The sequence below is a fragment of the Equus quagga genome, chromosome 12 (genome assembly GCF_021613505.1).
Source record: "Equus quagga isolate Etosha38 chromosome 12, UCLA_HA_Equagga_1.0, whole genome shotgun sequence".
Classification (NCBI taxonomy): Eukaryota; Metazoa; Chordata; class Mammalia; order Perissodactyla; family Equidae; genus Equus; species Equus quagga.
In genome coordinates, this window is record NC_060278.1 from 33,971,306 (window position 1) to 33,985,010 (window position 13,705).

At 37.7% G+C, this 13,705-nt stretch overlaps 1 protein-coding gene across 4 annotated transcripts in view; it reads right to left on the bottom strand.

Annotated features, from left to right (window-relative positions):
- Nucleotides 1-13,705, bottom strand: part of SDCCAG8 (SHH signaling and ciliogenesis regulator SDCCAG8) — a 224,458-nt gene that overhangs the window by 115,967 nt on the left and 94,786 nt on the right. For all 4 annotated transcript variants that reach the window (XR_006891041.1, XM_046678394.1, XM_046678393.1 and 1 more), the window contains exon 13: nt 8,855-8,997. Coding sequence is in view for 3 of the 4 variants with exons in the window: in XM_046678394.1 (XP_046534350.1) it covers nt 8,855-8,997 (143 nt within the window). In the remaining variant the exon portion in view is untranslated. The remainder of the gene's footprint in view (nt 1-8,854; nt 8,998-13,705) is intronic.

Sequence of the window (13,705 nt, forward strand, 5' to 3'; positions counted from 1 at the left end):
AGATAAGAGGGGCCCGCTTCCTGCCCAAGAACCGAGATTTTACAACCCAAAACGTATTTCTACTTAGCTTTGAAATATGCTTTTGCACTTATTTATAAATGTGAGTTCCAGAGCACAGGTTCTGGAGTCTTGTGGACCCGGTCCAAACCCTGCCTCCTCGACGCCCTCCCTCCCTCCTTCCCGGCTGTGTGACTTCATGCTCTACCTTTCTAAGACTCAGCTTCCTCAGGCTTGTTTTATGGCTTGAGAAGGCAGGGTGTCTCCCACTTTTTGTGTGAAAGATCATTTAAAAAAAATTTCTAATCCTTTGCAAAGCATTAGTTTTGTAAAATAAATACTAGAAAAATTTTAAAAGTTAAAACATCAAAAATGGAAAAGGCCCGCTGATCATGCACTTGGATATTGAAGCAAGTTAAAGTTGATATAAAATTTCCAGACGCTCTGTTTTTGCACTTATCTCGTCACAGTCTAATTACATACAGCCCACCATGGACCGCATCCATGAGGCACTGCTGTAGGAAGCAGGCACAGTGCTTGGCACATGCTGGACCTTCCTTGATGCATCCTTCACATCTCTCTTTTCACATTCTGAGAGTTCTTTAAAGAAAACCCCAAAGCGACACTGTGAAGCACTGACTCTGACTCCGTGGACTTAGGCCATGGCGGCATTAGAGAACACCATTCTCAGCCGACACGAACAGAGACCTAATTTTCTTTCCCTTCTTTCTACTTCAATCATTCCTTAGTCAAAGGAAAAATCAGGGATTGTATTTTTAAAAAGACAATAGAGGAGACACCTGTTGTCTTATTTAGCAGGGTCCCTGATGCCTCCCTAGGAAGGGCACCTCCCCTTGCTCAGTGCAACTCTCTTCCCTTCCTCCTGGGGTTCTGCTGAGACGCCCAGCCACAGCACCCAACAGAGCATGTGTGCACGTGACTCAGTTTGAGTCCAGGGGGTAGCTGTGGAACTGAAGGTTTTGAAATTGGAGGTAGAGGAGCTAGGAAGTCACATTCTTACAGTTTGAAATCAAGGGCATGTCCTTTATCTTCAGTTCAGACTGAAGGATGTGACTACATGGTGTTGAAGAACCTGAAAGAATGAGGCAACGTTCAGACAGAAGTCGAGCCCCAGGATTGACAGGAAATGATAGCATATTAATGCTGCCTTGAGTCTCCGGTCCAAGAAACCCTGGGACCAGCTGCACCTGGATTTTACATGGTCTGGTTATCAAACTAATCCATTCCCCATTCTGGGGTTTCTATTACCTCAATCAAAGACTCTTGAATCATAGTGGTAATCTGAGAGGTCCAACAACTAAATTCCAGAAAGCATTTATAATAGTTATTATGCGGAAGCTAAATGCTCTGGAATACTCTGGAAAGGAAGCCTTGATCATCTCTCCCCAAGTAAACCACCCATATAAGAGGATAACCTGGTGTCTCCTCTTCTATACCCTTTCTCACTTTCAAAAAGACACAAATACTATAGTTCAAGTTGCTATCTCTCTAGGTTATAGGTCAGATCTTCCTATCTGGATCACAAAATTGGTGTGAGCATAATACCGATGTTATGGACCTCACCTAGATTCCTGCTCTGAGAGTCTCTGAAGTATCTGTCATTGAAAACACTATTTATGCAAAGAGGGAAATAAAAGCTTTAAAAGTGGCTGTGCTAACACAAGCTGGAGCCTGCAGGTTTAATGGCAGGTTGGTCTCCCCCTGGCACTTTGTGCAATTCAATTTCTAGTTCTCTGGAACATAAGCAGAAGGATTCCTATAGTAATTCCCCTTGGATGAGATCTGAGAAAAAGATGCAGGATTCAAAAGAATGTGCTTCAATACACGTACAATAGGTATGGAGAAGCGTGTTTGCCTCAATAGTTAACGACAATCACATCAACATCCAGAAACGGTGGTGTTAATGTCATATCATAGAGTAATCTGCCCACATGGGTGCAAATGGCAGTCTTGTGAGAGGGATTTAAATCCTGTCGCTCTTTAAAGACGTCGAAACATGTCAAAAACAAATATGTGAAGGTATTCCTACTTTTTCATAGAAGCCTCTCCTTCTCGGGCAAACGTGAAGCACAGAAGGAAAGAAGGACGGTTGTACTGCAGACGTCAAGTGACTGAGGCAAATGGTGAGCCAGGGGACTCTGTCTCGTAGGGGAAGCCCAAGCCCAGACTAAAATTCACTGACACGTATTCATACCAGTGTATAAGGGAGCAGCTCTTATTTCTTTTATAAATTCATGTTACTGATTTTCTTGGTAGGTTTTTTAAAAACAATTGCATCAATCCATTTCCCTACTAATTCACATAGAATTATAGCCTGATGGATAAAGATATAGGTTTTGCAGGCAAACTGTGGGTGTTCAAAACCTGCTCCCATAACTTATCAGCTGTGTGACCTTAGATGAATCACTTTACTTCTCTGGGCCTTAGTTGCGCCAGCTGTAAGACAGGGAAAATAATATTCTGCACCTCACAGAGCTCTTGGGAGGAGGAAATGAAAAGCACTCGCCCAGTCCCTGGAACCCAGTCGGGCTTCAGTAACAACGGCCACGGCCTTTAGCCATTACCTCTATTATTATTTTTTAAAGAGCTACTACGCAGCTCTGTACCAGGCAGATCCTAAGATGAAGATATTTTTAACCTCAGAGACATACTTTCAGATATTTAAGTGATACACTGTATGTTTTTAACTTACTTTCATGTATACATGTGCACCTCCCAAATGCCTTCATTCCCATTTTCCTATATCCAAATGCTACCAAGGTTACTAAGAAGTTATCTGTCCCTCTGTCTCTGTAATACCTTACCTGGATTCTCCCTGCTGGATTTTATCATTTATCTTACCAACGCTTTGTGTAGTTTCTTTTCTTCCCCACCAGCTTATAAGCTTCTGAAGCGCAGCATCTGAAGCTATTTTGTTTCTATCTCCCTTCATCCCTACCTAACACAATATCTTGCAACAGGAAACACTCCTTGTGGAATGAGCAAATAAACGAACGGATATTTTTAAATACACTTGAAAGTTTGTTGTGGAAAAGGAAGAAGTCTTCTGAATGATACTACTAATAAAGACATAACAGGCAGAAGGCAGCCTTGCTTTTGTTTTTATGGATGCTAGGCTCGGCATGCTCAACGACCATGTTTATTAGGCACTGGTTTCAAACACTGTCTGAAGGCCATCTCTAAATTATAGTGAAGTCAAGTTACAAACTGTGTGTTGTGCATGCGTGTGTGCGTGTACATGTGTGCGCGTGTGTGTGTGTGTGAGGTTTTTAAGTAAGCATATTTAAGTGAGATGTGTGGCACACTTTACCAACCCTACTTGAATTGTTAGAATGATTATCATGTATCATTTGATTCTGCTACACTTAACCATATATGTGCAAATAAGTTAAAAATAAAAAAACAGCTATTACAAAATCATAATATTGTATCATATGGACAAACAAAATTTCTCATTAAATTTCAGTCTTATCTCCATCTCCTACTTTTTACTCACATATATCTGAAAGATATATATATTTATACATCAATACTGGGCTTTGAAAGAACAGTCATAAACTTGCAATATACATTAAGCATTCCTGCAATAATGACTTAGTGAGTTCTAACTCTCTGCAAAGGGCCGAACTCGGTGCTTCGAGAAGTATGACATTAACAAGACTCCCCTCTACCCCTTGAGGAAAAATACATTCCAGAAGGGAAGAGAATCAGGTACATGAAAAACTTCAGCGTACTAACTCATTTTCTCAGGTTTTCCTTTTTCCTGTTTTGAGGGACGCATCCAGTATGTAGTAAGTGCCTTCAGCTCTCCATGGGGAGGAGGATTTAGAGGGAGACGTGCTCCCCTCTGGCAGGAATCATCAGGGAGGGCTACAGTGGAAAGACCAGGATTTCAGGGAGACTTAGAAAAGACGGTAAAATTATAACAGGGCTGTAGAAAGTCAAAGGGATATTCTCGGTGTAGAGGACAGCAAACAGGAGAAAAGTCCAAAAGAGCAAGGAGGGCCGCGTTTACTTAAGTTTGGCTGCACATCACATGAGAGAGGATGACACTGGTGGTGATGAAATAAGACCAGAAGGTTGGAACCCGTCAGAGAACCTTAACTGCTGAGCAGTGTGGACCTTCCGTAACAGTCAGCGCAGCACCATGGAAGGCTTCGAGAGCAGGTGACAAGGTCAAGGCAGTGCTTGTGCATACGCACTTGGCAGTGGTGGGCAAAGCGATCGGAAGGATGTTAGGGGACTGCTTCATAAACCCGTGAGCAGTCAGCAGAGCCTACATTATGATGAATGTAAGTGGTAGGGAGGAAGGACGTTTCTGTAAATCTCTCTGAAGTCCAAACTAAGGAATCACTTAAACAAGGAATACTCTAAACAATTTAAATGCCTAACATCTGGAAGTAGGAACTTAATAATGGATTGTCTTAAATCATTGTTAGAATCACTGATTATCAGAGCTAGAAGGAAACTTAGAAATCATCTAGTCCAACCTCATTTTATAGGTAGGTAAGCAGGTTCAAAGAATTAAGTAATTGGTCACAAGTGGCAGAGACAGTGACTGACTGGGCAAGATACTAAAACTCAGTTTCCTCAAACCTTGGATGCCTGGGGAGCCCTGGAAGAAAAGCTTATAGTTTTGTTATCTCACCAAAGTCTCCTCTGAATCATTCTTTAGTCTTTTCTTAGACACTGAGGGCCTCATTTCAGTCTCCTCATCTGGCGGTCCTCCTTCCATGTACTTTACAAACATGGTCCTCTATATGCACTTTCACTCACTTCCCTGGCTGCAGCCAGCACCTTTCTGTAAAAGGGACCAGATCTAAGCCTCCAGCCCTGACCTTCCTGCTCACTCCAGTCCTCCACTGCACACGTCCGCTGGAGCTCCAAAATAAAACAGACGATCTTCCTCTGCCACTCCTTTTAAGTTCCCTAGTGGGATTAACATAGGCTAGAAACCTTGGAGTCACCTTTAACTCTCACGTCTCTTGAACATGCTATTTCCTTTCCATTTTACCTGCACAGCCACAGCCCAGGACTTCATTACCATCCCCTACTACTGTGTTTATATTTTAATTGGGGTCCTTGTCAATCATCTCTTCCTCAACCAATCTATTTTCAATTGCCTTTCAACTACATTTGAAATTCACATTTAAATCCTTCATAGTTCAAGCTGTCTTGACTTCCTATTTGAATTAAACAGCCCCTAACTGAGGGGTTGGTAAACTTTGTCTGTAAAGGGCCAGACAGTAAATATTTTAGGCTTTGAGGACCATACTCAACTTTGCCATGATAGTTCCATACATAATACATAAAGGATAATTGTGGCTGTGCCCAATAAAACTTTATTTATGGATGTATAATTTTTATGTGTCACAACAGATTATTTTTTCCCAACCAATAAAAAATTTACAAACCATTTTTAGCTCATAAATCATACAAAAAGAGACAACTGGCCATATTTGGTCTATGGGCTATAGTTGCTGACTTTACCCTAGTTGGTCTTCCTGTCTCCTACATCAGCTCTCCAAGTTCACTCTCTACACTCCTGTCTGAGGCAGGATCCCAACCCAAAAAGCTGATCATGTTGACAGCCCTGCTTAAAATACTTATAGAGAAATGCATTACTCTCAGAATGGGCAAAACTGCAGAATATGGCCCACAAGTCCCTTCCTCTGGTCCCTGCTCCCCTTTCCTGGCTTATCTCCTGCCAAACACCTAAGCTGATTGTAGAGTTTATGTTCTCTCCCATCTTTATGTCTCTGTATATATTTTCCCCTCTACCTGGGATACCCAACTCACCTCTTTCCACTTTGAGGATGCTTATTCATGAACTCATTAATCAAGATAGCCACCAAACACCTCCTCCTCCAGAAAGCTTTCTCTGACCATCACCTTCATCTCCAAGGCAGAACGAGACAATTCTTCTTCCTGTGTGTTCCTGTGGGAATCTCTATTCCCATCATTGCACTACTCTCACACTCTATTATAATTGCATACAAAGATCTGGCTCCTTACTGGAGTGTGAGCAAGATGAGGGTAAAAACTCAGTCTTCTTTTTTTCTCTACACCTAGGGCAAAGCAATGTACTGAAAAGACAGTAGGTGTTCAAGAAATATTTGTTGAATAAGTGACTGCTATAGTTACCAATTGGGTGCTTCAATAAATGTTGAATTTCTCTTTTCCATTTTTAAATCTAATTAGACAATAACAGGAAATACCAAAAAAGTGATAAGACATTTTTCTTTCAGATTGATCTACAAATTTATACTCCAGTTTTTAAGTTTTCCTTGTCCTGGAAGATTTGGATCCTTATTTCGTCGCTACTTTATAACATGGTTTTCATATTTGATTTTAAACTGTTTAGAATATGCAATTCAAAGTTAAGAGCTACCTGTGTGGAATTGATTTATTTCAGCTGGTCGACACTGAAAAAGAAAGACACAGTTTCTCAACCACACACTTGAGTTTACTGAATCAATAAAGAATGGTGAGGGAAAGCTAACTCTAAAAAAACTCAAAAAGTATATCAGAAATATTTAGCCCAACAACCAAGTGACATTTTCAGTGCAAAAGAGAGAGATGCACAGTTCCTTGCATTTATAATTGTCATCTTTAAATTTATGAATGTGGATTTTATACAACATGAACATAGTGTAAAACGCTTACAAAAGAGTATTGCATTTAGAAAGAAGGCAATTTAATTTTATTTTCCATAAAACTAGGTTTAAATTTTTGTAGGCTTGGTGTAAATAAAGCTCAATGGAAAAAGCTTTCTATGGAACCAAGCGAAACCATTTTCCTTAAGAACAAAGGAATTAGTTACCACTAGTCCATTTTCAGCAGTTGCTGCATCTTAATACGCTCTACTTGCAAGAAACCCATCTCGTTAGACAGTACAAATAGATTCTACGCAGGAAAACTCTCTACAGACTCTGACTTCAGAAATTAACTCTCCAAATAAGACAGAACGGCAAAGGGGGCCAAACCAGCATCAATATTTATTTACTGAAGCTCAGCCACACTGAGACATGAAAAGCTGTCTGATTTCTGTGGTTTAGTAGTGCTCAGCACACAAATGGTTGGTTCTCAATTGAAGTCCGACAGAGAAGAAAAATAATTAACTATCACGATAAAGGTAAATTCCGAAACTTCGAAGATTAAATAACCATAGGAACTATGTTAATATTACATTATCAGTTCTACAATGACAATACTTCAAATGGGCATCAAAAGAAAAGTTAATAGGGGCCGGCCCCGTGGCCAAGTGGTTGGGTTCACACGCTCCTCTTTGGCGGCCCCGGGTTTCTCCAGTTTGGATCCTGGGCGCGGACATGGCACCGCTCACAGGCCACGCTGAGGCGGTGTCCCACATGCCACAACTAGAAGGACCCACAGCTACAATATACAACTATGTACTGGGGGGCTTTGGGGAGAAGAAGAAGGAAAAAATAAGATTGGCAACAGATGTTAGCCCAGGTGCCAATCTTAAAAAAAAAAGTTAATATTCTACAGTATTAAGCAATTTTTTTCTCACAAAAGTGCTTTATCTATGGAGATTTTTCCAGATACCACACACATATAAATGATTTATTTTCTTTCTCTTTCTTTCTTTCTTTCTTCTCTTTTCCTGTCATTGTTTAAAAGGGAAGCTGACAAACCATTTGGAATATTATCATAATAAAATATTTTTAACAAAGTTTGATTTTAACAGAACTAGAGGCATCTTGACACTAACCCAAAACTTTGGGAGGTTCACCAACCTCTAGAATATTTTTTTCTCCAAATGCAGGCTGTTCAAGCGGTGCTTTTCTCCATCTGTTATCATACCGTGCTCAGAATTATATTGTCATATTTAATGTAAAAGGGATCAGTCCCCTTTCATAGTTTAAATTCAACATATTACTCTGATTAGAAGACCAGTGTTTGTCTAATTTATGAACCAAATCAAATCTCATAAACTTACATGTGTATTTAGACCAAGTTCTCTGTAAAAACTGAAAAATGCTAAGAACTAAATAAACCCAAAAGCTTGATCTGAAAAACGAAAAACAGTACTAAAATTCAAGGTGAGAAGAAACCACTTGGTAACATGAAATATCTACAATCTCTACTCGAATTTTCCTCTGCATATGTGTATTTATGTGTATGTGTGTGTGTGTTTGCAATACAGCAATTACACAATGCTTATTACCTAAACTGTGTTATTGTGATCTAGGGCTGAGCTTTATGTTTACTAAAGTTTTATGACGACATGATCACATCACAATATCTCATGACAGAAACAACATAATTTGGAACCACAATGCTGTAAGCATGGTTATAATAATGGTTTGGACATGAACAGTGTCAATCAATTTCATCTCTAAATTTTACCTCACCTTTGGACACAGATTCTTTATTTTGTATCAGTTAGATCTCAATTTGTGTCTTAGGATGTCTTTTACTTTGTCTCTTTCACAACAGACAGTATCTAATTATTTTCCTAAATATATTCCTCGGATCCTCCAGTTCAATATTTCTATTAGACGTAGAAATAATAGGAGAGGCAGCGGTGGTGGTAGGAGAAATATGCCATTTTGCTTATATTGATAGAGAATCTCCTAAATATTTGAGCACTGTAAATGAAAGGTTTTGTAATATATCAGTAATTCCCTGCCACACTTATCATTCACATGTCTGGGTGTTTTGCTTACCACATCTCCACTTTTCCTAATATGCCTGGAAGCTGTGTGTGAACTGAATGACTAAGACGAACTCGAACAACGGTTTGGAAGCCGGTGGCAACAATCAGTGGCATGAGATGGGTGCTCTGGCGCAGGAGGGGACTCGGGAGTACCTGGTGAGGTGCAGCTGGTGCTCAGACGCGCCCAGCAGCTCTGTCAGTCTCAGGCACTCCTCTCTGGCCCGGGCTGCCTTCTGCTGCTCCTGTTCCAAGTGCTGCTTGCTTTCACTCAGTTCTAATCTCAATTTCTCTATTTCCTTAGGTAGAGAGAAGAGGGGGAAAAGCATCCATAAAAATACATGCACTTGAATTCAAAATTATCTCAATTTTATTTTTGCCATGAATTTTAATGTGATGAAAAATTATTAGAAAATTTAGGCTAGCTTCCATTTTATGACAAAGGGAATTAACACAGCCAAACACGTACATTCGTGAGTTTTTTTTGGATCGTAAAATGAAGTCTAATTTTAAAAATGAAATGATTAAATGAAAGGAGTCAAAATGGATAATCTGTACTTTCATTCTAAGGCTCAGGCCCTTTAAAAAATAATGTTAACTTAAAATGTCAGTACTTTTAAAATATAACATTTTTGTTTGTGAGATTAGATCAAACAGATGCAATGATTTACATCAAATATGTGACTCTTTATTCTGAAAAATATATTTATGGTTTTATTTGGATGTACTGAAAACAAATTAAAGGGTAAAATAATTGAAGATATCTTTTAGAAAAATGTGAGGTGTAAAAGAAGGCATCATTATGATGTTGAATATTATTTGAAGAAAATAATTTAGGAAAAAAGTACAGCATGACAACCTTTAAGCATTTAGAGTGCATGAGATTTCTGAGCTAAAATAATACTTTATTAAAATTACATTTAAAAAGGCAACAAAAGGATGCTAAGATTAATAAATATGAATATCTGAAATACATGAAAATTCACGATAGTTTATTCTTTGCTCTCAGGGTGAAATTATCCTTCTCTTACTGAAATTCAAATATTTGAAAGCAAAAATAACATATAGAACATAGTTTTAGATAATTTATACATTAAAGAATAAATATTTTACTTATTATAGAACATCTATAAAATTTTCTGAAAAGAAAATAAAAGAGATAAATATTCAGACTATTAAAATATGAAAAACAAAAAAGAGGAAAGTAAAGGGTAAAAACATTTTCAAATTCAGCAGAAGGCAAGAAGCAATTTTAATACACAAAAATGCAATCCTCTTTTGGAAAACAAAATCATGTCTAAGTAGAGTGTTTTAAACTCAGTATTTAAGTACATTTCAAATTTTCTCGAACTGTTACTCAATATTCTGAACAATCTCCAACTATATTTAATATATCAGGCGAGATAAACCAAATAATTCATTTTTTTACATTTATTACACTATAAATATTCAGTTTATCCTCATCAAAACTGTACATTACCAACAATATAATAAAACATTACAAGTTCTCAAATATTTTTATTTTTAAAAACCTATATAACAATGAGTATATCACTTTCATTCAGAGCAGATTTCCTGTATCTTTCATATTAGAATACTAAATGAAACTGATTTGTTTCTTTAACATATTTTAAACTGTTAAAGTTATACCAACATATTTCCCTCTCATAATTAAATACAATTAAAGAGATGGAAAAACATAATGGAAAAGTCTACTAAGTTTTACTTGTCTAAAATTTATGAAATTAACAGAAGCAAAGAATTATAGAATTGGAATTATATATTGACTTTAAAACTTCAAAAATTCATTCATTAATTTTTCACACAGCGCTATATGTAAGAAACTGTACTAAATATTCTGGTGGACTCAGAGAGTTTCCATTTCTATACTCAGGAGTTAACAATTCAGTTGGGCAAATGAGGCTTACACACACAAAAAGATGCAAAGCATATAAAAACAACAAATGAGTATTAGAGAAAGTCTGTGCTTCCCTAGGCCACATTAGGGACATATCAGTACAGGCAAGAGAAGTGGGAAAGACAGTAAGGGCACATAAATTCATGGAATGATAGAGTAGACCACATAATGAAAGATCTTGAATTCTACTTAATAAAGTTTTTTTTTTTCCTTATAGATAATGAGGAGATACTAATGGTTAAACAGGTAGGCAATATGAGCGAAGCTGAGCTTGAAAAAACTGGATCAATGTGTATGATCAACTTAAGAGGGCAGAGACTGGCAATAGGGAGACCACAAAATGATAGTTGCAATATTCTAGATGCGAGGAGTGGGGACACAGAAATATAAAGGGAACATGGTGAGTATATGGAAATAAAAGGAGAGATATTGGGGAGACATCAATGATCTCCAGAATTTTGAACTGAGAGGATACAAAAGAATGATAGAAATAGAAAATGTATAAAATTCCAAAGTTTCTTAAGAAGAAAAGATGCAACAATTTTTATAAGCACTATGCAACAATAACAACATATGTAACCTTATATTGGTAAAATAAGCTGCCTTCTTAATCTCATGTAAAAAAAGTCAAAGGCTGCGTTGAAGCCAGTCAAACAGAGATAAAGGACACAGGCCTGAGTCAACATAAATCAGGGTTCAGACACAGCTCTGGCACTTTCCAGCTCTGTGACCTTGGACAAGTCACTCAACTGTTACGAACAACTGAAGTGTCTTGAGTCTAAAATGGGAGTGATAACTGTAGCAAGCTCCTAAAACTACTGAACAGATTAAATGAGATGACAAATATTCAGCAGAGTGCCTAGCACATAGTACAAGATGAATAAAAGGCAGCTGGTATCATCATTATTATTATTGATTTTTTTTCTCTATCTTTCAAGAACAGCAAAGAGATGAGTAAAAAAAATGGCCTGCCTAAAGATACCTGGTTACCACTGAGGACTAAAGAGTTCTGGATGTAACCCAAGATTTCCCCTATAAAGCACTATTTTGGTGAAAAGTGAATAAAAATTTCAAAATGCAAAAAGCATTTTTGTTAGGAGGATGGAAAATTGCTGCCTGCTTCTGATCATCTGTGCCAGAACAAGGGCTTATTGGTGCAGATAATCAAAACCAACACATAATCTAACCAGCTGGACCAGGGCTCAACACGCGCTCCCCGAGTCAGGAAAATCTGCCATGGCACCAACTCCAACAGTAAGAAGAGGCCTCTCTTGCCAGCAATGCCATGCTCCCACTGGCAGGACAACCCTTTGCCTCACCCAACTAGGTCAGGGCTGCTTCCCTGGCTGTACAGAGTGGCTCAGGGATGAAAGAGCAACCACAGTCATAGGCCAATTGTCCATGCCTCTCAAAGCACGCTATTAACCTGCAATGTCTACAATGCAGTTTGGTGCAGCCATCTTTTGGCTAACGGGGCAAAGACAAGTCCAGATAGCTTTACACTTTACCAAAAGATATGCTTCATGTCAAGGTGGCTACCTCAGGCGAACAGTACACCAAGGCCAAAGGGATATGGAGAAAGGGAGACCCATTACTGCTCATTTATAATCTATACTATAGGAAGCTTTTTTTCTTAATCATGGACATATGTAACTTTATTTTTATTATTTATTAACTTGTCTTATCAAGGTAATGCACCTAATTTAAGTTAAATAGTACTCAATTGCTCATAACAAAGAAGGGCAGTGCCCAGGCTCTCTACCCCTCACCCGTCTCCAAGCTTAATCTTCCACGGCACACACTATCCATTCTTCAGACACTTATATTCATATTTTTAAACGACATACTTAGAATGCTGTTTCTTGATTTTGCAGTATTAGACATACTCTATTGACTTCCGATGTTAAAAAAACGTAATGATTTAGGTCTCTCATGCCATTCACCCAACATCCCCACCTTATCCTCCCATATAACAATTTTGGCTGAATAATGAGTCAGTAGATAAATTACACCAGAATGATTATAGAAATATCGTTCTCTACTGAGACAAGTATTATTTTGCTTAAATTAATTTTCTTGTACAATATTTTATTATTTCTGGAATTAACTGCCAATTTCTCGTAGTTTATTTTTCTAGGTAACTAACATTTTTCCCCAAATGTTCAAACAGATCTGTCAAATACCCATCAATAACATTTTCTCAAATAATGAAACACATCAGATAAATTATCAGTTCCTCTAAAAAGAATTTTCCTGGATATATCCTTCTTGGTGTCTTATGTCTGACCTGGTTGATCCCCTTCTTGGGTCAAGTCTTATCCATACTCCTACTAAAGTTCCCTAGTCTTCTGGGTTGTAAATCATCCTGTTTTTCAGTTTACTCCCTTTTTTGGTTGAAGCACATTTTCCAGGTAACTTTCATAAGAAAGGGTACATGAATAACACATTTTTAAGAGTATCCGTATGCCTGAAAATGCTGTTATTCTAAGCACATACTTGGTAGTTTGGCTAGAAAAAAAACCTCTGTTGAAATTAATTGTCATTCACGATTTTTAAAGGCTACTCCACTGTCTTCAAGATTCAAATATTACAACTGAAAAGTCCTAAGCTGTTCTGATTCCAGTGCTTGGTCTATGATTTGCTTTTTTGTTTCTGAAAACTTTTATAATCATTTCCTTTTCCCTGGCATTTTGAAATTTTACAACGTTGGACCTCAGAATGGGTCTTTTTTCATGCTTTCTGCTGGGTTTTCAGTGGGTCCTTTTCAATCTGGAAGCTTATTCAGTTTGGAGGAGTCTTCTTGTATTATTATTTTAAAGTATTTTGATGCCATACATTTTAATATTTCCATTTTTGGCTCTGTTGGATTAATCATCTAATTTTCTTATATCTTCTCTCTCTTCATCATCTGATTTTAACTTCTGAAAGATTCCCTTGATTTCATCCTCCAAAACTTCTACTGAATTTAAGAAAAGATTTCTACTACACTTTTCATTTCTATAAGCTATTTCTTATCGTCATTTTTTTACAAAGCCTGTTATTTTTATCTTATGGATATAATACCTTATCTATTACAATATTATAGTATT